This window comes from Notothenia rossii, assembly GCF_949606895.1.
Source record: "Notothenia rossii genome assembly, chromosome: 8".
NCBI lineage: Eukaryota > Metazoa > Chordata > Actinopteri > Perciformes > Nototheniidae > Notothenia > Notothenia rossii.
Genome location: NC_136906.1, coordinates 70070652 through 70097293, shown reverse-complemented (window position 1 = coordinate 70097293; position 26642 = coordinate 70070652). Strand labels below are relative to the sequence as shown.

Below are 26642 nucleotides of genomic sequence, written 5' to 3'. Positions count from 1 at the left end.
CCCCCCAAAGTCTCCAGGCTGACAGTCTAGAGAGGGAGCAACAGCCAGAGCAAATGAGAGTGACTGCTTCAATGAGAGAGTATGCAAACACTGGGGTGTTTTGCATAGAATACGACAATGTGCTTATGAATGCATATTGTCTCTCTCTTTGTGCTAAATGACAGCTGTATTATTGGAAACACGTAGCTGGAAAGACTGGGGGAAATGCACTGATGTAAACATATGATTCGTTGTATGCTCGATAATTATTCTGTTAAAAGAAAAAGGTTTTAATGGAACAATTGGCATTTTCTGAACATGGAAATGCAGCTTGCCACACATAATGTAGAGCAGAGTTAGTCATTACAATCATCTCCCCCTCCTGTGGTTTGAAAAAATCACACTAGACTGCATGCATTTGAGAATATATTCCCACAGACACCTATTACCACCAGCCTGTCCGGTCCTATAGGTTACAAACTGCAGTCTTTATTTGACTGCTGCTGGGCTCTTCAGACTGCTTCCCAGACTAACTCCTTCTCCTCTCTAACTGCCCTGATATACTACTAAAAAACCATTATGGCAGCAGGGAAATAGGAGCTGGGAGTATGTAGATTGATGGAGCAGGTTCAGTCAATGGCGCCACAATAGTAAGTATCAATCAAAAGATGGATACTGCAATATGCACTTCCCTTAGCCTCTCGTGCTTGCAGATATTCACAGTGGGGCTCGCATATCAAAAACTGCACCAACACACAAATGTAAAAATATAATAATAATAATATAATATTTATATAGATAGATAGATAGATGGAGTAAGAGTAAACATATTGAACATAATTCACTCAAAATGCGATTTTTTTTTAAAGCACCAAGTGTACAACAGATTTAAAATTATTTGATATTAGTTTTTTTTTTTTTTTTTTTATCGTCAGAATAAATGAATTAAATAAAACATCATATAGATGAATGGTTTATGTATAATGACCACAAGATGCAAATCATAGGAAATAAATAACAAATAGAAGAATACAACATAAATCATAGAGAAATGTTAAGTGTAGCAGTAGTAAACACATTTCAATCCCTGCAAACAGTCCTATAGTGTCCACAACATAACAAGTTCAAAAGCCACACTCAGAGGTCCCTCTTGTTGTTTTGAGACTGGATGCAGCTTTTAAACAATCATATCGTTAAACATTTTTGAAGTTCAACAAGAATGGGCTGATAATTAAATAAATGAACGCCTTTATGAATGATCAGTGGACCTGTTTTATTCACCACTGCATCACTGCTGACATCTGACCCCTCGTGTGCCCCCTCCTCTCTTCCCACCAGCACAACATCCCACAATAAAGACACCTCTCAGGGAGGGTGTCACGTGGAATGGTGAAAATGCCTCTCCTCATCAGTCCACTAGTATTTTTAAGCCACTTTATAGGACCGTAAAACAGGGCGATTAAACACAGGGAGAAGAGGAGCCTCTTTGTGTGCTGCAGAATAAGTGGAAAACAAAGCTTCAGAAATGAACCCCATGCACAATAAATCACAAGTACACATGCGGTGGAAAACAGGCCAAAGGGATGTTTCAAACACATCCACAAAACAGCAGCAAAGGAGTAGCATGAGGGTGCAGTTTGACTTATTTAAAGCATGCTTCCCGATTGTCCATTAGAGCCAATTGTGAAACTAACCGTGTCACAGCCACACGACATGTCTTCCCTTTACAGTTCAGAGGGGAAGCGAGGGAGGGGAGAGCCTGGACACATGTGGCTCAAAGAGGAAACTTAACGTGCTTTCTATTCACGCCCGTGGACAACGTGTGATTACACAGTAACATGTTGGGCAATGCAAAACATCCGGATGATACAATGTAACTGGCGCTCTGAGGAGGAATAAAGAAGGGGCCTGCGGGAAACGAGAAAGGGGTACGAAGTGACAGGGAAATTGTAGGAAAAGGAAAATAATACTAATCAATCATTCATCGCGTAAGGAAAGACCAAAGCCGCAACACATCAGCAAAGATGTTTATTCCTCTTTCTTTCTTTCTTTTCTTTTTTTGGCGTCAACTTACTTGGTGGACGAAAACATCCAGAGGGGGGTCGACGGGGCTCCCATCGCTGCTGGTCATTGAGATAAATCCAAAGCCCATCCGGACGTTGAACCATTTGCAGAAGCCTGAGCCCGACAGGACCTGAGGTCGAGTCCGGTCCTCCTGCTGCTCGGTGGACTTGGTGGGGTCTTCTCCGCCACCTTTACCCGGCCCTCCTGAAACACACAGGAAGCAAGTTAAAACATTGTAAAGGCTCACAGGACACGGGATGGCTACTTCCCTGAACGCATAAAGGTTTATATAAGTTGAATGGGCTCCGTTGCGTAAACTTCTTCAAGAAGCGCGGGGGGAATCCCCTCCACTTACAAACACGGGCTATGTGAAGTTCAGGGCCGGTAGAAATTTCCTACACTACTAGTTTCTGCATCAAAAAGGCGATCTGGAGGGCGCGTGGTGCTGTGTGCATGAAAGTTGTTTGTTACTCCCTGACAGATGAACTCGGTCTCGTGCACAGGAGTGCTCGGTCCGTGTAACTTTGGGAGGATTTGTCTCGTGCATCCACAGCCCGCTGCTACAGTAGAGTGGAGCTCGCTATGGGATCGAAAAAAGGCAGGTGTACACATGGTTCCCCAAGCTTTACTGCTGGGCAGAGTAGCACATACGCTCCAACAATGCATACATCTTAATGCAGCGAAACATGGTGGGATACACTGCCCAGCAGGGGCGGTTCAGGTCGGGGTTTTTTGAGGTTTGGAACAACATTCAAATTGCACCTTGCCCCCCACGACACCCCCTTTCTTGAGCAAACAGATAAGGGAGGTAAAAACTAAGCAGAAAATAGAAAATAATTGCAGAATAACCTTCGGCCATGTTTCCCCGCGGACCCTCTGCGCCCAAGTTGCAATAGAGAAGCTTCCTCTGCGAAAACGGGCTACGGTAGTCACCATTAATCCGACATCCTCGATCCCATCGGTCACTAATTTAGCTCGCATGGTACGGCGTGCTTTCTGCCTTTTGATATTTGTGTCATGTCTCTCTTTCTTCGCTTTAATCCTTTCCTCACTCTCTGCACCTCTGCACTGCTCTCCCTCTTTCTCTCTCTCTGCCTCTGCCTCCCTCTCTCTCCCTCTCTCTCCTTCGCTCTCATTCGCTCTCGAGCTGGCTGTGCCCGTTCCCGTAGTGAGAACACGTGACTTTGTCAATTACATGCTTTCTTGCTGCTAATTTCTGCCCTGCGATTCCAGACAAGAGGGGACTCGGACTCGCAACCACAAGCAAAATACACCCCAGTTGTGTGGTGATAAGAAAAACAAACCCTGTTTTAATAATAGCATCTGACACACAGTGGCGTGAACTGTTTATATTGTGTTTTCTTGGGATAAAGACGTAGCCTATCATGATGGTGTACTACATAAGGCTATTATGCTCAGAGATTAGATTAGATGGGATTCAATTACATTTGAATTATTCCTTTGGGATTTGATTGGGTGGTCATAGCAGCAAGACAAAGCAAACATAAGGAGAACACATGGAACATAGGGAAAGAAACAAGCAAAAGAAACAGCAAGTGTTTGGGCTTTTTAATGATTATATATTAATAACACATGTGATTAATATAAGTGCTCAGGGGGTTTAAGGCAACACGAATAGGCAATCTATCAATGGTGAAACATTGGTCAGACAAGAAGTTCTAACATAAAATATCACATTGCAAAGATAACTTATGTTAAGGCTCAACATTTAAAATTAGCTGGAAAAAAGTGCCCTTCCTAAAAAAACAGCTTTTTCCAAAAACATAATGCATCCATAGATGTCCAATCATATTTTTAGACATGTATTATAATAAATAGAACACATACAATTAACAAAGAAAGTAAACTTGCTAGAAACTCATAATTCCTATAAAACATGCTAACAAATGTCTTATTATACCAAAGAATAACATCTTACACCAAAACATGATTCCTGTTTTAATATGTTTCAGTTAAATAAACTCACATCTTTGTTACAGAAATAACTAACCAAACGAGAGTTCCCTTTAATCAGGACAAAAATACCTTCAAATAACAATACAGAATAATAATGTGATGCTAATTTTCTATGCTTTCCATGCATGCACATCTTGTTTTTGAGCTCATGTTCCCTAACATACGACCAGTTACCTCCCAGCATCATAGTGGGCACTAGAGGAGAGCTGAACTCACAGCTTTGGAATGTGACTGGAAAACCCAGAAAAACAAACCTGAAAACTGATGTGTTCGGTTGTCAGAAGAAAATCAACCCTCTACGGGTCATGATTAAATGCTTTATAAGTTTGTGAAGAAAGCCATGTGCTTGATTCTCATTTGCATTACAAAATCATAAAGACAAAGCAAAAAAAAAACTTCTGAAGAGATTTAGTTTATGTTAAAAGAAGGTTACTATAGTGCAAATTTCTCATATCAAAGCGATCCTAATTAAGTAAAAAAAACTGTAAATATGAGTAAAACTTAAGTAAACACTTGTGAAGTTAATAACTTACATGGCACATATTTCTACCCACCAATAGGGGACACACACACATATGTGTATTCCCAAGCTGCAGGTAATTAAAAACAATTTAAACATATGTTAAACTTAAGTAAAGACTTATGAAGTTAATAACTCCTTTAAAATATACTTTCTATCTTCATATACATAGCTTCCATGTGTTCATTTGATTTATACAACTCCACTGTTGCTTACTTTTTATTAATAAAGACTGTTAATGTACATCAGAGAAAAGTGTACATTTAACAAAAACAACTTCACAATCCTTCCACAAAAATTAAACTTGGAAAAAATAATCTTCACTGCATCCATATTTCTTCCCACCCATAGGGGATACGGACACACACACACACACACACACACACACACACACACACACACACACACACACACACACCACACACACACACACACACACACACAAGGAGAAGTGTATTCACCAGCTGCAGGTTACTCAAGGCCACACAGCACAAAACCAAGCCTGAAAAATACTACGTCCATTGAGAAACTTCACTCCTTATCTCGTATCTACTCTAGGGGTTATTCCCGGGTATGTGGATAGAAGAAAAACACGTTGGAGGAATGAGACAACAACAAGCCCATCTCCACCCACCAGGGCGATAGAGCCCACCCTCTGGAATTCCCAAGCTTTTCCCCCTACCCCCATCCATCCATCCCAGCCCGCGCTCAGGCCTGTTTTTGAAGATGCTTGTAGAGGAGGCCTCTGCAGTTCCATAGAATTACTGTTTGGGTCACAGGGCTGGATCCCAGTGTCAGATGTTATCCACTCACTCATATCGTGACAGGACCTTTCTGATAGGACCAGTCAGTGGAAATCCCCGTAGTGCTTCTCACTGACATGTGTGCACGCCAATGACGAGGGAACATTTAGATATGGGTGGCTTTGGGTGTGCCTGTTAGTCAAAGGAAGCCACTGAAATACCAAAACAGAGATTAGTGGAGATTTAGAGGCACCTTAACTCAATGTGAACATCTCAGTTCGGCTGGGAAAAATATTTTGAATGTGAATTGGAGGGGAAACATCTCAGACTGATGTTGTGTGGATGAAGACAGGGTGTTTGTATGGGAAAGTTTCTTAAACGTTTATTTTACTGAAGCTTCTTTAAACTTTCCTTTGCATTATCAACACCAACTAGAAGTCATACTTTAGGATTCATTTTTAATCGTCTCAATGTAGCAGGATATGATTGTCTCAAACTTGTTTTTCATTTTTATTTGTGAAGAAGTTGTTTTTTGGTTCGAATAAAAAAAAAATGAGATCAACTTCTTTGTTGTAGATTTTTGTTTTTCCTCAAATAAATAAAAGTCTTACTCAAGTCACCTCTTCTTTTTTACTTTATACTGTAGGAAAACAATTTCAAACTAACATAGCCTTCTTTTCATTTTCCTAGTCTTTTTCTCCCTGTTTTTATGGATGTCTGGGATTTAACTAAATCCTTTACAACAAGTTTTATAAAAGAAATGGGAACTCATATACCATAGCATTTAATAAGCCTATTTTTATATCGACTGAAAATGCCAACATTAGCTTAGCTTAGAAACACCAAGTGAATGTTTAGCTAGTTTACCTTTTTATCTTATTTCTAAGTCTCTATTTGTAAAGAAATACATTTTCCTGTAGAAAAACCGATATTAGAAACATCGCCATGCTTTGGTCTATTTAAAAGATATATATAGAACGTTGGTTGTCTCTATGTTGCAGGATGAGATTTTGTTATTAAACTTTAGACCCTTTTACACTTTTTTATTTTTGGAGAACAACTACAAACAGGACCTTTTCCTTCTAAATGTTGCATGAAAGTGAGGGACCAACTTCTTCGGTTTACATTTGAGTTTTTCTCATAATTAATACAAACTGTTTTTCACAAGCCCCCTTTTTATTTCACGTTTTGCTGCATGAAAAGATTATTTTCACACTTCTCATGAATCTTTTTTCCACTGTTTTGAGTTGGTGTAAAATTACATCAAACAAAACATTGTATATAAAGTTTTGCAAAGAATAGGGAATTCAAACACATAACATAGCCAATAATTAGCCCATTTTATATTAACATTAGATTTTTGACTTTGAATCAACACCAAGTGAAATGAATGCCACTGCTTTTAAAACACAATCACAACAAAGTTGGCTGCAGCAAAAAAAAAAATTTAAATCTTGCTTTAACTTTTTTTCCATGTCAAGAAATACATTTGAATGAGGGATTCTTCATATTATGTTCTGCAAAGAAATCGTACATTTGTACATAGCAATTTTTTTGTCTATTTTAAAGATGAACTGGAAATGTAACTTCTTTAGTTGAATTAGTTGTTAAGCTTATTATCCACTCTGCTACTGTATCCGTCGTGCTCTGGCCTCCTATTTAATTGTCTATATGTTATGGGATAAGATTGTTCTAAAACATTGTTGAACTTTAGACCTTTTTCCACTTTTTTTATTTTTCGAGAACCACGAAAAACAGGAACTTTTCCTTCTAAGTTCTGCAAAGTGAAGGATCAACTTCTTTGCTTTACATTTTTGTTTTTCTAATAATTAACGCCAAATGTGTTTCTCAGCCCACTATTTATTTGACATTATGCTGCATGAAAAGATTATATTCAAACTTGTTTAAACTTCACAAGAATATTTTATTCATCTCTTGTGTGATGGTTTGTGGAAGAGTACATGGAACAAACAAGCAACATTTAATATAAAGTTCTGAAAAAATAGAAACTCATAGCTTTAAATTAGCCTATTTTTAAACGGACTGCTAATATTATCCTTAGATGTGTGACTTGTAATCAACACCAAGTAAAAGCCATGCTACTGATTTATAAACTTAACACAATCAAAACCGCCACCTTGGTTTATAAACCTGTTTTAACTTTACTTTTTTCTTTTCTCCGTGTTTCCATTTGTTAAGAAATGAATTCAAATATTTTTTATATTCATTTCTGCAAAGAAATTGTGAATTCACATCTGTAACATAGCTAGGCTTCGGTCTGTTTTAAAGATGAGCTGGACATTTCATTTATTTAGTTTAATTAGTTGATAACCTTATTATCAACTCCAGCTACTACAAGTCATGCTTTGGCCTCCTATTTCATTGTCTTTATATTTTGGGATAAGATTGTTTAAAAACTTTTTTATTTGTAGAGAACAGCTAAAAAAAGAGCACATTTCACAACTTGTGAAAGTTTGCATTAAAGTGAAGGATCATCTTTTTTCGTTACTCTAATAACTAACACCAAATAAAAGCCTAACTGAAGCCACCTTTTTATTGACATTATGCTTCGGGAAAACATTGTTTTCTAACTTTTTTAAACTTCCATCAGCCTTTTTCCTATTGTTTTTTGTTTTGATAGCAATCTGCCATGAAACCAAAAAGGGAACATGAGTAACATATGCTTTGGTCAATTCAAAGATTAGCTGGAAATACATGTTCTTCGGTTTATTTTGTTGTTAACCATGTTATCAACACCAACTAGAAGTCACACTTTGGCTTTCTTTGATGAATCTTTATGCTGCAAAATAAGATTGACTTCATTTTGATTTAGTCTGAGCTACTTTTCCCCCACAGAGGGGAACATGAAGAACATAGTTGTTAACATTCTTATCAACACCAGCCACTGTATAAGTCCTACTTTGCCCGTCCATTTAATTGTCTGTATGTTGTGAGATTGTTTTGTTTGTTTGTAATGTTTACGATGGTTCAACTTTAAATCTGTTCCCACTTTTGTATTTGTAGAAAGCAGCTAACCATTTTTGGTTTGAAGTTTTGCATACAAGTGAAGAATCAGCTCCTTTGGATTACATGAATGTTTTCCCAATAATTAACACTAAATAAAAGTCTTACTCAAGACAACTTTAAACATTATGCTGCAGGGAAAGATTGTTTTCTAACTTGTTTAACCTTGCCACTGTTTTGTGTTTGGATAGCAACCTGTCATATAAAGTATTTTAAGAAACAGGCTTTGGTCTGTTTGAAAGATTAGAACACTTGTTCTTCAGTTTATTTAGTTGTAAACCTTTTATCAACACCACCTGGAAGTCTTTGATTAGTCTGTATGCTGCAATATAGGATTGATTGAGCTTTGTTTGTTTTGTTGCTATTTTACCCCCATTGCAAACTTGTCAAGAGGAGAACATGAAGACACAGATCAGCTTTCTTGTGAAGTTCTGCAAAAGCAAAACATGATTGGCATAATGGCAACATCATTTTGATAATTGTTGTATTACTGGCTTAAGAAATATGCACGTAAAGTTGCCCAAAGTAAGCTATGTTGGAAACGTTTCCAAAAAGATGCTGCTGTTATATTAACTTGAATTTAAATAAACACTGTCTGTATCTGGATATATAATCAGTTAAGCATAACATGTCATCACAGACCTTTGTTTTAACCATTTTTGTACTTTTAAGAAGTACAGATTTGAGTTATTCTGAATCAATAAGACTACATTGCATTTTGATTCAAAGAAAGTAGTATTCTTTGCTTTGGTTTACTCATAACATTTTAATATATTAATAAAACATATAAGTCTTTTCGGGCATGACGAAAAATCCACTGAAGCTTTCACAGTCAGCCACAATCACATTTTTTACAGAGTTAAATAAGAGAAAAGAAAATACCTTGTTTCCCCTTAATAATGTGGAGGATGGTTTGCTGAAGTGAACACCAACTGGATCTCATTAAATATATTCAACTTTTTATTTTTTTATTCATCCTCACATAGTGATGTTTTGTTAAATTAAATCTAGCCATAGTCACTTTTTTTTTTAGCAACCTTAAAGCAGTAAGCATTAATTACGTTTAGTTGTTATACAGCCAATAAGGGAAATTATGGTATACTGAAATCAGACTGAGATTTTAGGCAGTCATATAAATAAATCATTTCGATCAAAACAGATCTTTTTGAGCTTTTAACCTGAGGAGTACAGCCAGATTCCTGAGCTGTTTGAATACCAACTTTCTGAGCAGACTTTGGACTCAATCACCCCAGCTAACCCCACCCAACCCCCACTCCTCACCCTAAAGGCTCCCAGAGGAAATGTGCCTTTACCCTGTTGCTGTCAATGCAGTTCAAAGGGTTTATTGAGTTTGTCTCTCCCCTTTTCTCCTTTCTCTTTAAGTGAAGGGGTTATTTTTTTTTTTTTTGTCGTTTACTTCATGCATTCCAGACACCAATCCTTCACTTTTTTATAACCTTTGCAAGGAAGTGTAAACAGTGCTGGGGAAACAGGCCATCTCTTCTCAGAGTTATTTGTCCTAGAACTGGAGAATATGAGCATGTGGAATGTTTTACATGAATCAAGTGATTATTCACTTTATTGTTTTTAATTGTTTACAATTCTAAATACAGGTTGATTGGACTTCACTTGGTTCTAAATCACATGTGGGAGGATTTCTGACTCTACCTCAATGAAACAATAGTTTTAGTATTTAAATGAAGTTCCTCATTTGACATATCTTTAGATTTCGTTAAGAAATATTTTTGAATCAACGAAAAAATGTAGGCTACTCAAGTCTAACAAAGGCGTACATGTACCATGTGCTCCTTATTGGACCACAAAGTAACCCACATCCTGTAGCACCCTGTCTTCATCCCTTCGCTTTATTTAACTAAAGTACCATTACATTCTTCATTTAATATCAAATGTAATATGTGTGTTGGCGGATTAAATATTTTTCGCACGACACGTTTGATCCAACACATTTTTAAGAGCCTTTCGACTTTCTTTTGCCATGCACCTATTGCACACAGCAGGGTGATTCCCATTCTGTTTTAGATGGGCACAGCGACACAAATTAGCAATAAGACGTTTTAAGGGGGGGACATCACGTATTTTAAAGTAGTTTGCGATCTTAAAAAGTCTCCCCCAACATCAGCAAACAGGGAGACAGAAGTGAATGAAATACCGGTGACGTCAGAGACAGAGGGAGGAGGTTTGGAGGAGAAGCGCCTCTGGAGCCGGTGCGCCAAAAACTGCGCACAATGGCACCACATATCCGCTTACACTTCCCTAAATCACGTTTTATTTTTTGGTTGAATTTTTCTGCTCGGATCCTTCGGGTCAGTATGACTTTTTGACTGTATTTGCCTCTTCTTAAAGGTTAATATAACCACTCAAGTGTCATTGTTGATCCCACAAAGGCTATGAATGGACTTCTGCTCCAAAGATCACCGCAATACTAATGCCATAATATTCCTATAATATTCTTAGAATTAGTTAAAATGGGCATTGAACGATAACGTTTGTTTTACTGTTTGGTTTTTAGTTCCTTTTTACCGATAAGGTCGTTTTAGTTTCCCATGTGCATTAGTCCTAAATCAAAACAAAGATGATGTGCGCATTTATAGCGTTTTTTGATAAAAGAGCCGATCCATCACTTTCTCATGTTGCTGAAAGCCGGTCATTTCAGGTCAGTGAAAAGCAGGTTCTACAGCTTCACAGGGGTGAGCTCAGCCGCAACCAAACACCACATCCACTACTTTTTCAGGACATTTAAAGTCAAATACAAGAAGCTTACTATAAACGTTGTTTAAAGGGACTCACCTGGAGGAGAGGGAGCGGACATCCTCCTTTTTTCCTCGGTAAATGGATGAGATGGCACGGGCAGAGCACACGGTTCTCCCGGTGTCCCTTTGGTGGAGCAAATGTGGAGGAAAGTGGAGCTTCAGCCTGCTGGAGTTCAATCTGCCGACGCTCTAGTTTGAGTTACATGTTTAGGCTGACTTTAACCTATGAAGCCGGCTGGAATCAAAGAGATTTTCCATGGATGAATATTTTATAGTGACACTGTAACATAAGCTGCAGCAGCGTGAGAGGGCAGGCAGATTTGTTTTTAAACGTGTCACCAGCAGAGCCTGTGCCTCAGATCTGAAATGTAATCTGAAAAATGATCCACATGAGTGGAATTGAGCTAAATTGTCAGCTCCTCATTCCTCAAAAAGCTGCTCCTAGCTCAGAGGCATTGTTGGTCAATCTACTGCTTCTTTACATTTTAATTTCTGAGAAAGACTTCCTAAAAGTAATCAGAGAGTGAGTTAAGCTGCAAAAAGTCTCTTTAAAAAGAGTTTTTCGCCCCCAATAGCCAGGATAATGTTAGATTATTGGTACATTATAACCCAATCTTCTGCATGCCAAAGAGCTTTATCCAGGCTCTTCAAACCATGTGGCATTCTTGGCCTCCCCCATCAGTTTCCCATGCCTTCCCCCACCTCTTTCTCTCTTGTTGATAAAGATCCATACCACACATCCCCCACCCATCTTGTTTACAGGCAACATTCAACTATTGAGAACTATTTCAACATTTAAAATGTCCCTAAACAAAAAAATTGACCTGATTACTTACAAAAGAGTAATCCCATATGTCTCATATCTTATAATATATATATATATATTTCTTTTTTTTAACTAATCTACTGATCTGAGCTCTGCTCTTCATTCACTCAGCCTCAAACTCTAAATGAACAGCAGGTCCAAACTGCTCCCAGGTCAGTGATTAGAAATCGATGAGAGAACAAATAGACAAAATTACAATAAATAGCGCCATTCATTGGATCTGCTGCACCATTTTGCCTCCCATGATAGATAGATATATATAGATACAGATATATATATATATATATATATATATATATATATATATATATATATATATATATCAATGTAAATCCAATCCTCACAGAACTATTATTTATAGCTGATGTAATAAAAACATATACTCTTCTTTACTCAAACGTATAATACAAATAAATAATAATAATCATAAATAAATAATAAAATAATAATAATCATAAATAAAAAAATAAAAAGTTAAATAAATTGAGAGGTAACATATTTCTGGTTCATTCGATAACGATGTGTGAAGTGTCCGTTCCCCTATGGACTTTCCCCTATGCTGCTATAGAGAAAGATATAAAAATATAGTTAAAAAAACTAACAAATACAACGTTGATGCTATTTAGTATTTTCTACTCTACGAATGAAAGTCAAATTACTATTATTTTTGCAAGAATATAGACATGTAGGATGGATTTTTTTGTATTTGTATTGATCTTCCGCCGAGGAATATAGTCCCTCAGTGGTGGTTTCCGCTTGGCGGATTAATATTCCAGTGTGGTCACAGGTGTGTGCTCATTGGGTATTTCAGAACGTCTTCAAATGTGTCAGCCAATCAGAAATTAGGCAGCAGTTTCACGAGACACACAAGTTGACAATAATATTACGTGATACGTTTGAAATGTGTTGAAAGTTATATTGTACAGTATCAAATGTTTAAGTAAGTTAAATATAGTTGCTTTATAAGCAGTTTCGGTTAAAATAATGTAAAATACGGTTTGCCTTTTTAGTGTGCAGGATGCTGGCCTGCAGGGTTTCACTGTCACGCGCACTCTGGTGGTGGATTCTTCTGTCGTGCACGCACGCGCACACATACGCCTAAATAGACTGCATAACTTGGCCTGTTTGGTTTTGAGATCATTAAAAGGGAGATTGCCATTTATCCTTTGTACTTATATTTTATTTACTTACAAGAAAGTGGTCAAACCAGTATGTACGGTATGTCACCTTGTGTTACCACACTGTTGAATTTTGCATTTCCGGTATAGAATGTTTATTGTAAGAAGGTCTCAGTACAAAGAAATGCAAGTGAGCCCTTTTTCTGGCTTCAGTTTTCAGCTTTTTTTCACAGAAGCTGAGGTTTTAGATTTAAATATAAATATACAGGATAATCTATTGCCCTGCACTTGGTTGCAAAGCTTGTTTTACTGGAACATTTACAAATATATGACTATTGTGAAACTATAATGACAACTTTAATCTAATTCTTGAATCACAAATTAAAAAGGATTTATTTAGAATGAGTTATTAAAATGAACACTTACCAGTTTCATCCAAATGTTTGGAGTTGGGTGTAACAAGCTTGTAATCTAATTCATTTTCAGTGCCTTGATTTCCCAATAAACTGCAACATTTGAGGACTTTTATAAAACTTTACTGGAGGGTATGTGTCCATTTAGTTTATGTATTGAAAGCTTGTATATTTATATCAAATACTTGTTGTATTAGTGAGTTATTCGTAGGAATTTATGGATATTCTCTGTTTAGGCTCAGGTTTTCCACAGCTGTTGAGCTCACGGCCGAACAGCCCGTTCTCCCTTGAGTGATTGAAATGTTGGATTTTAAGAACATTTCTTAACATAAGGAAATAACATGGCAACCACAAAGAAATGGTTAGCCCATAACAATATTTTATTATTACTTTTAGTAAATCTTTTGCAGTTACAGGCTCGAACTTAATTTAAAAGTTCAATTTGTGTTTTCAATTAAACAGAAAGTTATGCATTTTAAAATGAAAAATAAATGAATAATATAGAGCCTATGAAAAAAGTTGTTCGAAAATATTTTTGCTTCTATTATTTTTGATGAATTAAATGTCCATCCTGAAATGACTTTAGAAGATAAAGTTTTAGAGGAATTGATGGAGTCTTTCAAAAGTAATTGCATTTTATTTCCCTCCATAAACATGAAAGTGGGACATCAGAGAAGTTCTTGAACACGGAACATGTATGTTGAGTAATTCACATGGGGCCCTCTGTCCTGTCAGACCACCCTCATGTTCTGCTCCTGCTGCACGTGTTGTCATTTCCAGGGTGACTGCCCCCTGGTGGAAGACCCAAACCCTACAGCTGCTTTCGCCCTTACTTCCCATTGCCCTCAGTAAACCGGGACTTGTTACATTAAAATGCTTTGGATTCAATTCATTGCAGTAAGAAATGTAAATAAAGTTGATTTAAAAAAATAATAATCCATTCATGACTGTCTGTTTATTTTAGTGCTCAAGCAGCCACTCGGTCAATCAGGAAACATGATCATAAAAAAATCTGTATCATGACAAATCTAATTGATTACTATATTATTCATAATTAATCATCTGTTCTTTTTATTCATCCGTTTTACAGTCACATATGATTTTTGTTGGGTAATTTATATGCAGTTAAAGTCATGTATGCAACAGCCATTTTAAATGTGTTATTATAATTCATCTTTTCTCTCCGCAGTGACTGACGTGTCAATTTGTAATTGAGCTCTTTAAATAATAATTTTACAAAATAAAATTGGCACGGTAACTCAATGTTTAAAAAGTTGTTTATTGTAGTTGTGGCATTGTGTTTTGTTCCCTTTAAAAGGCAAACAATCAGCACATGTCAAGAGGTAGAAATTATCAGTCTGAAAAAAATGGGGGACTGACATTTAAACACACTCACACACTCACACACACTCACACAAACACAAGTTTCTCACTGCAGTACTGCAGACATGCGGTGTAAGCATTTTCTTTATACTTGTACATGCTGGAGGCATTTAACATCCCACTGCCTCTATTCTGTGCACACATGTAAAATAAATATTATGCATCACATTGAAGTGCTCAGAGGATGCTGAAATGATCACCTAATACACTTTTTTCCCCCACTTCCACCTCATGACTGTAACTGCTGATTGGCTGATAACTGTAATCGTTAAAGTACCCCCTTCCCTTTACAAACCTGATAATGTAGTCATTCTATCTCTCGTTGGGACTACAAAAATGGCCTGCAGGAGAGGGTACATTAGCTGTGAGTGCTGAATGTTGGTTTATAGTTGATGAGTCCTGTGAGTCTATAACAGGCTCAAAAGGTATAGTAACGTTGGCCAGGTGTAAACAGCTGGTGTGAACAGTATTCCAAAGATGTAGTGAATAAAGAAACAAAACAAAAGGAAACGGTGTGACGGGAGGGGCAGTTATTTGACCCAGGAGATGTTGAGACAGCGGGCGATGAAGGCGTAGGTGTCGGCCACCTCCTGGATGACCTTGCTGGTAGGCTTCCCGGCGCCGTGGCCAGACTTCGTGTCCACGAGGATGAACAGAGGGTTGGTCTGCTTGCTGCTGCGCCCCACGATGTGCTGCAGGGTGGCGATGTACTTCAGGGAGTGCAGAGGCACGACCCGGTCGTCGTGGTCCCCGGTCAGCAGGAGCACTGAGGGGTACTGGACCCCGTTGCCTTCTGGGATGCGGATGTTATGGAGCGGGGAGTATCTGGAAAAAGGGGAAAGTGCAGGTTTCAGACTTTAGCTCACATGTTAGGGAAATATAAATAACTTGTGTGTTGGAAGCAAATAACAAACATTAATAGTTCTTAAGAATACCTTAGGAGCAAACTCAAGACCCACCTTTTTCAATTTGGCTTTTAACTGAATTTTATTTAATTCTTATTTTATTGTAATTGTCTATGTGTTTGGTTTGTGAAGTGAAGTTACCTTTGTGTATTAAAAGTGCTATATAAATAAAGCTTGATTTGATTGGAACTATTGAATATTCTGAAGATTATGTTTTCAACCCAAAGAGTCCTCCCACTGAAAGATTGTGAAATATGATCCCAGAGTGAGCGCCTGGTTTCTGATCACTTACTTCATGAGCCAGTCAAACTGCGGTTTCTCTTCAGAACAGCCGAAGTCTGTGGTCCAGGCGTGTCCGATGGTGAACTTGTGGAACTTCAGCATGTCCATGACGCCCACCTGAGCCACGGCACAGCCGAACAGCTCGGGCCGCTGGTTCACACAGGCGGCTGAGAGAGGCAACAGTCAGACACAGAGTCAGACACAGAGTCAGACACACAGTCAGACACACAGTCAGACACAGAGTCAGACACACAGTCAGACACAACAGTCAGACACACAGTCAGACACAACAGTCAGACACACAGTCAGACACAGAGTCAGACACACAGTCAGACACAACAGTCAGACACACAGTCAGACACAACAGTCAGACACACAGTCAGACACAGAGTCAGACACAACAGTCAGACACAACAGTCAGACACACAGTCAGACACAGAGTCAGACACACAGTCAGACACAACAGTCAGACACAACAGTCAGACACACAGTCAGACACAACAGTCAGACACAGAGTCAGACACAACAGTCAGACACAGAGTCAGACACAGAGTCAGACACAGAGTCAGACACAGAGTCAGACACACAGTCAGACACAGAGTCAGACACACAGTCAGACACAACAGTCAGACACAACAGTCAGACACACAGTCAGACACAGAGTCAGACACACAGTCAGACACAACAGTCAGACACAACAGTCAGACACACAGTCAGACACAACAGTCAGACACAGAGTCAGACACACAGTCAGACACAACAGTCAGACACAACAGTCAGACACACAGTCAGACACAACAGTCAGACACAACAGTCAGACACACAGTCAGACACAACAGTCAGACACAGAGTCAGACACAACAGTCAGACACAACAGTCAGACACAACAGTCAGACACACAGTCAGACACAACACTCAGACACAACAGTCAGACACACAGTCAGACACAACAGTCAGACACAACAGTCAGACACAACAGTCAGACACACAGTCAGACACAACACTCAGACACAACAGTCAGACACACAGTCAGACACAACAGTCAGACACAGAGTCAGACACAACAGTCAGACACAACAGTCAGACACAGAGTCGGACACAACAGTCAGACACAACAGTCAGACACACAGTCAGACACAGAGTCGGACACAACAGTCAGACACACAGTCAGACACAGAGTCGGACACAACAGTCAGACACAACAGTCAGACACACAGTCAGACACAGAGTCGGACACAACAGTCAGACACAACAGTCAGACACACAGTCAGACACAGAGTCGGACACAACAGTCAGACACAACAGTCAGACACACAGTCAGACACAGAGTCGGACACAACAGTCAGACACACAGTCAGACACACAGTCAGACACAACAGGGGCACTAAGGCTTCCTTCAAAGGCTTTCAATACACTAAAGCAAGGTTTCCAACCAGTCATGTTGCAAATGATATCTACATTTTGAGAAAAAGTGACAATGGAAATGCAAATAAATGCTTGTTGTCCTTGACTACAGATATGAAATGTTTAATGTGCGTTGTTCCTCAAGGTGAGCAGTAGGTGATGCCATTGGAAAACATGTTGGAAAACATGTTGGAAAACATTGCAGAGGACGAGAGCGCAACGAAATGTACTTAAAAGAGCGTAAGTTGTAAAATATGTTTTTTAAAACTGGATGGAATTATGGCATTGCTGTTGGTTTCATGTATTAATGTAAGGAAGGTAAACTTCATTGAATGCTAATCATGTGCCTCATTTACGTTATCCTTTATTTGCTAAATCTGTTTCCATTGCACTTTGCTTTTACAATAATAATGACTTACATTGATATAAACACCTTTTATCAAAACACCAACTCTTCCATTTCGGCAAAAAGACTTTCATTGTAATCATTTAAGATTGGTTTGAATCTTTGGCGTCTCCACTCAGGGGTTTTTTCATGATGATGAAACAGACCACGAGCCGTTCCTCAGGCAGCTGCATACATACCTACAAGCAGGCCCCCGTTGGAGCCCCCGTTGATCGTCAGCTTGGAGGAAGTAGTGTATCCCTCCTTCACGAGATATTCAGCGGCGCACTGGAAGTCGTTGAAGCAGTTCTGCTTGTTGGCCAACATGCCGGCTAAAAGGGACAAATACAAAGTGCGTAAAGGAGGAGTTTGCAATGGTATTACTTTAAAACATCGAGACCACAATCGAGATGTATGAGAACAATTCCCCCCCCACCTTTGTGCCAGGTCTCCCCGTACTCCCCCCCTCCTCGGATGTTGGCAACAGCCAGCACTCCTCCCAGATGTCGGACAAAGATGAGCCGCGACACGCTGTAGCTTGGCGTGATGGAGATGTTGAAACCACCGTAGCCGTAGAGAAAGCCCGGATGGGAGCCGTCCAACTTGAGGCCCTTCTTGTGGACGATAAACATGGGGATTTCTGTGCCATCCTTGGAGGGGTAGAAGATCTGGCAACGACACAGAGAAAGAAACACCGTCAGGAGACAATAAGAAATAAGAGGGAATGTTTCTTAGACACACATGGGAGTGGGAATAACATCAAATACATCTTTCTCAGCATTTGTCATGGTAGAAATGTGGTTTCTGGCTTTTTTTTTTTTTTTTTAAATCGGCCTGAATCTCAGATAAAGGACAGGAAAATAGTCCCTCATTTAAAAGTATGTCATCGGTTCTTCATGTACTTTCTCAGGTCACTGTGCTCATTGGGAGAACAACAATACATCTGAAACATAGTTTACAGAAGCTTTGCTATCTTTACTTAAAATAAACTATTAATGTTATGTTGAAAATGTGTTTTATTATTCACACTCACTCAAGAAATTGTTTAGGACCAGAACACACCTCAGCTCATTTTTCCCTTGACAATGTCATTAATAGCCGTCAGCGTTTCCGCCCGGGGGGCGTCTTGCCGCTATTTGACGGCCTTATTCAGCTCGGGACACCCTGAAAGCGAGCCGAGGGCGTCCAAAAAATATTAATAATTCGAGAGAAGATCGAGAGTTTTTATCGCTTGAAATGACAAAAGGGAAAAAGGACAAGGTCGTTTCCCCGACATCGAAGGTGCCTGCTACAAGACAACACAGAACGTGCGCAATTTGGACGCGATGAGGGTTTTAGTGGAGCACGCGGCGAAACTGAGGCTCCGTGTTAAACTGTGGTAACATGAAGAGCCGCTCGGGAGCCGAAAGAGCCGGCGCTTTAAGAGAGCCGAACCAAATGATCCGGCTCACTAACGTAAAAAGACAGTATCTATAAGGGACGGCTCAAGTCAACATTCAAACCCCCCCCCGGGTCTCGGGGTGGACGCCCTCTCAGTCCTGGTCTGGCGGAAACACTGATAGCCGTTATATTGAGTTGGTACTTTAAGAAGTGGCATGTATTTAGGGTTTTCAAGGAAAACAGATAAAAAAACATTTCTCTATTAACGTTTCATCTTTCAGTGACCAATATTGAAATGAAAAGAAGTGTTCTTTGATAGAAGTAGTGCACACAGATCAAATAAAGTCTGGAATGTTGTCATTACCTGAGTGGTCTGGTAGTCTGAGGGGCTGAAGCCTTTGACAGTGACCTCTCTGAAGATGTGCGGCTGCAGCGGCTCCTTCGTCAGGTCGCAGTGGTAAATGATGGCTGGATGCAAGAGAAGAAACCCCCTCTTTAATGGTCACACATGCAGAACACACACAGTGACATCTGGCCTCTGCTTTTAACCCATCCTAGTACCAGGAATCTAGCACTGGGAGCAGTGGGCAGCTAGTGTACATCGCCCGGGGAGCAATGGGAGTGGGATGGGGAAGGGGGATGTCCGGTGCCTTGCTCAAGGGCACCACGGCAGGGCAGGAGGTGAACTGGGACCTCTCCAAGTAGCAGTCCACACTCCATATTTACGTCTGTTCGGGGACTTGAACCGGCGACCCTACGGCTCACAGTCCAAGCCCCTACTGACTGAGCCGCTGCCGGACATCAGAAGAACCGTCAGCTCCATAATCTAGTGACTATATGTGCATCACATCTCTTTCATCTTTATACAGTAACTATACGAAATGCAACCTCAACATTGTTAGACATGTGGCAAGATACAATATAACCAACCTTTGAGCTTACTTTATGACACCAGTGAGTTTTATGAGTTTTTATTTGTTTTTCCTTAAGGCGAGACACTACGGGTGAATAGGGTAATTTTTTTAACTTTTTTTAAATCAGCTAGAAATGTCTCCAGTTAATTACTTACATTAAGACAATTGTTTTTTGTATGACAAGTTTTCTGAAATAGCATGTTTAAATATCCAAATGATCCGTAATCTCATTAAATATGCGCATATTTTAACACATTTTAGGAACACAAATCTGAACTTTGGATAAAGCCAGTTTCAAAATTCTTGTTTCATTTTGTAGTCATATTAGTATCTAAGGCTTTTACAGAAGGGATTTTGGATATCTCTTTTTATCACTCCATAAAACAGCCCTAAAATATAAATTTGCCATGTTTTTATGTATAAAATGTTATATAATTCAGGCTATAAATGATATATAAACAAACCCTTCTGTAAAAGCCTTCAGAATATTGATAGGAATATAAATGGAAGGTTTGGTGTGTCTACGTGCTACTGAAGTGGACATTTCGGCTCAGAGTAGGAGAAAAAACTCATTTTGAGAAAACGACCTTTAAAGATTGCTTTGAGGCGCAGCACTTAATGCACACATCTTTACACTTTTCCCCCAACAACAACAACAACAACAACAACAACACATAGCATCAAAGAGATATAGCATCTAAAACTACTACACAAACAATCATAACACTATGTATTGAGTCATCTTGTACCTGGGGAGAGGAAGGAGGTGAAATAGTAGAAGATCTCAGAGTCCCTCTTCCGTCCTGTGAAGCCCACCACGGAGCCCACGTCGAGGGGGAAGGTCCTCAGCTCCTCCCCCGAGCTCAGGCGGTACATTTTCAACACGTTCTTCACGTCGTGCAGGAAACACACAAACACGTAGCTGGAGAAGGTACAGGTGGCAAACACTGCAGGGAAAACAAGGGAAAGGCAGCAGATAAGAAGCTGAAATGTGTATTCCGCTTGACATCAAAATGTTAAAGGCCTAGTTTGAACACTTTAACCGTACGGAAGGTGCAGCAGCTCACCAATAACATCCTTGTCGTGTTGAGGGATGAGCTCCTTCCAGTTGGCCTGAGCCGGAGAGGCAAAGTCGATGTTGATGAGGCGGTACCGCGGGGCGTCCAGGTTGGTCTTGAATGTGAACAACGTGCCCTCGTTGGTCACGTACTCGTACTCTGCGTCAAAGTTGTCGATCAGCTTCACCCATGGCAGAAGTCCTAAACATAAAAGGAGGGGTGTGTTAGCGCTATAATGAGATCACTTCACATTAACAGACAGAGAATATGAGAATAATGAGGAAGTGCTTCTCGGCATTACAGATCAGTATTCAAATACAACTCATAAAAACCAGTCAATCTTAGGATGATGACCAGGTAATGGTAAACACCAATGGATCTGCTGAGAAAATACCTTTAGAGAAGGCCAGGCAAAAAGATCAAGAAAATAAAACAACAATCTTGAGGTACCTGTAATTCCCTCAGGAGTGGTCTTCAGGTCACAGTACCACAGTCTGTTGACCGGATCACACCCCTCCCTGATCGACAGCAGCAGGTAGCCTCCATCGTCTGATACCTGCAATATAAATCAAATCACTTAACCCTCTCTAAATATCTAACATAGCTCTCGTCTTTATTTGTTTTTTTATTTTAGGATGGTATAAATCAGTGGTTCTCAACTGGTGGATGTGTGAGTGAAAAAAAAAATTGAATTATTTTTTTTTTTTGGGGGGGGGGGGGGGGGCGAAGTCAAACTTTTATTTTGAAGGCCCGATTTTCTTACGCTGTGCATGCAGTCGGCGTTGGACTGGAAGTACCGGAGACCATAAACGGTTTTGAAAACTGTCACGTAGTGATCATCTTCTCAATAAAATATATTTTCTGATGTTTTTTCGAGTCTTCTGGCCAATCAGAATCAAGATTGTTGCCGGAAGTCCCCACGGAGAATAACTTTGCGCTAGAACTATTCTTTATACATCCATGGGTACAACTTCTTCAGATAAAAATGAACACATAATGAAATATGACCCCCGGTTTGATGATTGACAGGTCACAGAACAATGGGAGCTATCTACCCTTACCCACGATTTAAAGTAAGTCACACATCTCCTCTTTACTCTTCTCGCAGCAAGATGTCAAAAACAAACAATGGCATAAAAAATATTATTAATAATATATAATATATATATATATATAATATAATAATTATGAATATGTCGGGTAGTAATAGATTTATTTATTTTCTTCTCAGAGTGCACCAGAATGCAAAGTTTATGTTAGTATTTCTAAAAATCTCCTCGGGGAGAATCCCCCCAGACCCCCCTGCTGGGGTTGGGTTTTCAGCATGTGTGCCTTTTTATATAGTTCAGCTTTGATTCCATCATCTCATTAAACCTTTTTTAAAAGCATGCTTTAGTTCTGTGAAGGGATATAAGGGATGTATGCACTGTACTTCACTTTTATTAATATTGTATGCTGAAAAGCGTTTATATTACAGCACGATTTTTTGTTGAATAGATTTGAGTGCTTCAAAAATGTTGGGTAGCGATGTATTGACCAAGTAGAAAGTGGGTCCCGAGGCCTGACCAGTTGAGAACCACTGGTATAAATGACTCTCTGGCACACCTCAGCTCCAGCCATCCATTTGGGGTTGTCGGGGAATTCAGCGCACAGCACATCCTCAGACTGAGGAGTCCCCAAAATATGGAAGTACAGCTTCTGGTGCAGGTTGGCGGAGGTCTCAGTGCCTAGAGGACAAAACATTTGAGGGTTTCAGAAACAACCCATCACAGCTGTCGGAGCAGTAGAAGCTGCAAGTCTTTTACGCTAAAAGTGAAGCATGGAGAGCAAAATCTATCTTTCCTCAGAAAATCCATGTTTCAGGTATTTAGCTTTTGATAAGCCAATCAGAATTCCTTTATTTGTCCCGCAACGGGGACATTTACATTATTACAACAGCAGAAGTATAGAACAGGTAAAGTAGAGAGAATAGATTTACGTATAAAAAAAAAGAATAATAATTTTAAAAAACACAATAGTTATAGTAAAAACATAATTGCAGGTAAGTACAGCATGATAAAAAAAGTAGCAGTGAATATATATTTTTAAAGTGACCATATTAGATTAAAGAGGTAGCTTTACTGTTTACAGATTGTGAATAAATTGAATGAAAAATAAAGCGTGAATTCTATTACACATCCGTTATATATTTATATATGTTATTGCTCATCAGGGGTATTACAGTCTGTGTGTGTGTGGTGGTGCGATATATATCATCTCATCATTCTGAGGGGAATTCAGGCAGGAATACGCGGCCAACGCGGTCTTGACCTCACCGTCACTCTTTCCCTTCTGCTCTGGGTAAGAGTTGTAGAAGAGACCCTTCCCATCATGAGTCCAGGACATGCAGCTGAACTTGACTCGCTCCAGGCGATCCTCCAGAGCCTTGGCCCCTTCTACCTGCAGGAAGCGGATCTCCACCCAGTCCGAACCGCTGGCGCTGGTTCCGTACGCCAGGTTCTCTCCGTCCTCAGAGAATGCGTAGCCTTGAAGTGAACAGAGGAACAGAAAACGGGACATTAACAAAGACGTCAGAGAAAGGCTAGATTCCTTATTTAGCTGAACATGTTGATGATATAAAAAACAGGTTATTTCTGGACACGACGGTTTTACATTTCCGTCGATATTACCACATCGAGAAACTATTCTGTGAATCTGTGCCAGTGCATGGGGCTAAGGCTTTGAACTAAAATGCAGAAATAAATCATTATAATAGTAACAAATAGTATCAAAGTGCAAAGAGTACAATATCCAGAATAGCAGAATTGCACAATATGTGAAAAAAGCATGAGGAATAGTTAAAGGAATAACAAAGCCTGTAATAAAATAACATCAGTGATAAAAGACATTGTGTCGTCGTTACCTCGCAGGGCAACAGTTCCATCTTCAGAAAATGTGTTTGGATCTAAGAAGACTTTGGGCTCAGCATCCAGGCTATCCTGCATGTACATCACACTCTGGTTCTGGAGCCCTGTGTTGTAGAAGTGAAAGTACCTGAAAAGGAAGAGAAGAATTATTATGATGAAAAAAGATCTTTCACACATGTGCTCCACAGAGTTGTGACAACATGATATTGTTATCACTCACTTGTCCCCTCTCTTGAAGGGACAGCTGTACTTGGGGTAGTCATACAGCTCAGTCATGCGCTCCTTGAACAGGTCTCGCACCTCGCAGCTCTCTAAATATGGCACAGTCAGCTGGTTCTGGGCGGTGACAAAGGCCTGATGGAAGGAGACACAAGACCAAGAGGTAGTACACATCAATGTATTTAAATCCCTGCAGACAGTTCAAAGAAACAGATGTACTGATTTATCTGAAGAAAGTTGCCGATTAAAACCACAACAGGTGTGTTTACATTATGCTCCAGGTTTGGCTCAGCAGTCACCCAGATCACTCAGTGAACAGCCCTCTAGGGACAGACCCCTGGTGATATCAAATAAACCTAAGGCTGGTGGTGATAAATGCCTTTATGAGTAATAATTACATACTAACACCAGTATTTTGTTTACATAATGGTGACCTGTACCTTTAAGCAATTATAAAACAAGAGATGTCAGTGCAGAAATATAAACAAAAAAATCCAGTTTAACAAACTAATATTCTATGCAAAATATGGCAATAAACTATAATATACCTGTGTCTTTTCACTGTCCGGGTCCTCCAGCCAGCTGTATGGATCTGGTACTTTGTCACCGTGATAGGCATCCATCTGAGGGAGGAGAAATAGCAATGACAGCGGTTAAAATTAGAACCAGCTAGGTAACATTAGGTGTGGCAGAAACAACAGACTAATGCTACCAAGCTAGCACGTTCAGGTTGGTTTGCAACGTTAGCTAAACAGCAAAGAAATGTTAACTAAGAATGAATATAGGAAGAGTGAATAAAGTTACGGTTAACTGGAAACGACTGGCCAGACGTTTGTCAACAAACTCAGTCTGGGTTGTCAGAGCAGGCTAAGCTAACTAGCATGCTAACAAAGCAGAGGCTCACACCAAATGAATGGAAAAGCATGATGATTAAGCATCCCGGCGTACTAGCACGCTAGGCTAGTTAGCTAGCCGCATTAACTTACAACTGCATCGTCACGGTAAGCTTGTGGATACTGGAAAGACATTTTTGAGGTCAGTTTTCGGGAACTGCGTAACAAAAGGAGCTGCCTCAGAGAGTGAAACAGTGGTTTTGAAATGACCCTCTGGAGTCTGTAAAACATCAACTTCAGGAGATGGAAGCTTGGCAGAAAGATGCTCTGCTTACACACAGCCAACAAGCGCTTTGAAGAGAAACCCGCTGGTTGCCGGGGGGATCAGACCGGTGTCAGGGCGCCGTCTACTGACGAGAGACCAGAACAGAATCATAGCTGTTTCCTGAATATATGCAAATAGGTTTATAAACTATGTGGAGATTTGGCTAAAACTCTTAGAGGTCATTCAACCTCCAAATCACAGTTAAGATGATTTAAATGAAAATAATTCAAACTTGCAATGCGTATAATCTAATGTGAAGCTAAAATAAGTAATTGAGCACTTCAATAATATTAAATCCATTTAGCCTTTTCCTGTTAATACATATATATGTTTATCGTTACAAGCCACACATTTGAACTGCCTTGAATAAAATGACAATGAATATTACATGTTAAGGTTTGACATGGTGTTGCTGCAGTTTATACTGTTGTGTTCAGCTTACCTTTGAGTTAATTCAACCAAACTGGAGCTTTAGAAAAATCATTTTTTGGCAAACTACTGTAGCAAATTCAATTGCTTCCTTCGAGCTTACTTGTGAACATTGGAATGAAAGTTTCATAAGTTGATTTTGCTTTGCATTTAATATAAGCCAATATGTGGCGATATTACCTATTTGATTATTTATTATTTGATGTGGTAAGTCACCCGTTAAAAATGTTACCAAATCTAAAATATAAGGCAAAAGTATTTATGGAACAACTATGGCCCTATTTCCCCCCCAAAAATAATCTAATAATGCAGAGAAAATTGGTTAGTTGCAAATGGTGATGTTGCACCTTTAGAAAAAGGTTATCCAAGTCCACCGGGAATCTCCATCACCACTCTTATCTACGTGACAGAGAAGGATAGAGGTCAACCCTTCTTTCTTTCTGCTCATCGTCCTCCCCTCCCTTCCTGTCTCTCCTTACTTAATCAATCAGTGCTGATTTGACCGTCATCATCATTGACATTTACTCTTACACAAGTACTGATAACATGAGACAAGGCCCACTGAGGTAGCTTGAGGAAATGAGTAGATCCACTGGGTGAAGGATTCATTTTAACAGGTAACTTTCTATAACATGACTTTCTGGGACACCCAACTGTTTGGTTGGTTTTATCTGCTCTTAAAAATGCAAAAAAAATGCTTCCAACTGTCCATATTATTCAATGGTAACCAACACTTTGTTGAATGTGGTGTTATCTTTTGAGATGCCACATTGTGACTGTAAGT

General features: G+C 39.5%; 2 protein-coding genes across 3 annotated transcripts in view; both read right to left on the bottom strand.

The window, feature by feature from the left end:
* Positions 1–3173, bottom strand: part of lin28b (lin-28 homolog B (C. elegans)) — a 17004-nt gene extending 13831 nt beyond the window's left edge. The window contains exons 1-2 of one of the 2 annotated variants that reach the window (XM_079643242.1): positions 2893–3173; positions 2054–2247 (exon numbers count right to left, since the gene is read on the bottom strand). In XM_079643242.1, the coding sequence (XP_079499368.1) occupies positions 2054–2247; positions 2893–2902 (204 nt within the window). In that variant the 5' untranslated portion in view covers positions 2903–3173. The remainder of the gene's footprint in view (positions 1–2053; positions 2248–2892) is intronic. The other variant, XM_079643243.1, reaches the window with a different exon arrangement.
* Positions 3174–14694: 11521 nt separating this feature from the next.
* Positions 14695–25483, bottom strand: prep (prolyl endopeptidase). The gene is made up of 14 exons (XM_079647055.1): positions 25258–25483; positions 24820–24894; positions 24273–24406; positions 24049–24179; positions 23462–23671; positions 22752–22873; positions 21597–21702; positions 21156–21347; positions 20838–21035; positions 19539–19642; positions 18231–18462; positions 17995–18126; positions 16016–16172; positions 14695–15643 (listed from the first exon to the last, which is right to left on the bottom strand). The coding sequence occupies exons 1-14, from the start codon at positions 25393–25395 to the stop codon at positions 15349–15351; spliced, it is 2226 nt and encodes a 741-aa protein (XP_079503181.1). The 5' UTR covers positions 25396–25483; the 3' UTR covers positions 14695–15348.
* Positions 25484–26642: the final 1159 nt, after the last annotated feature.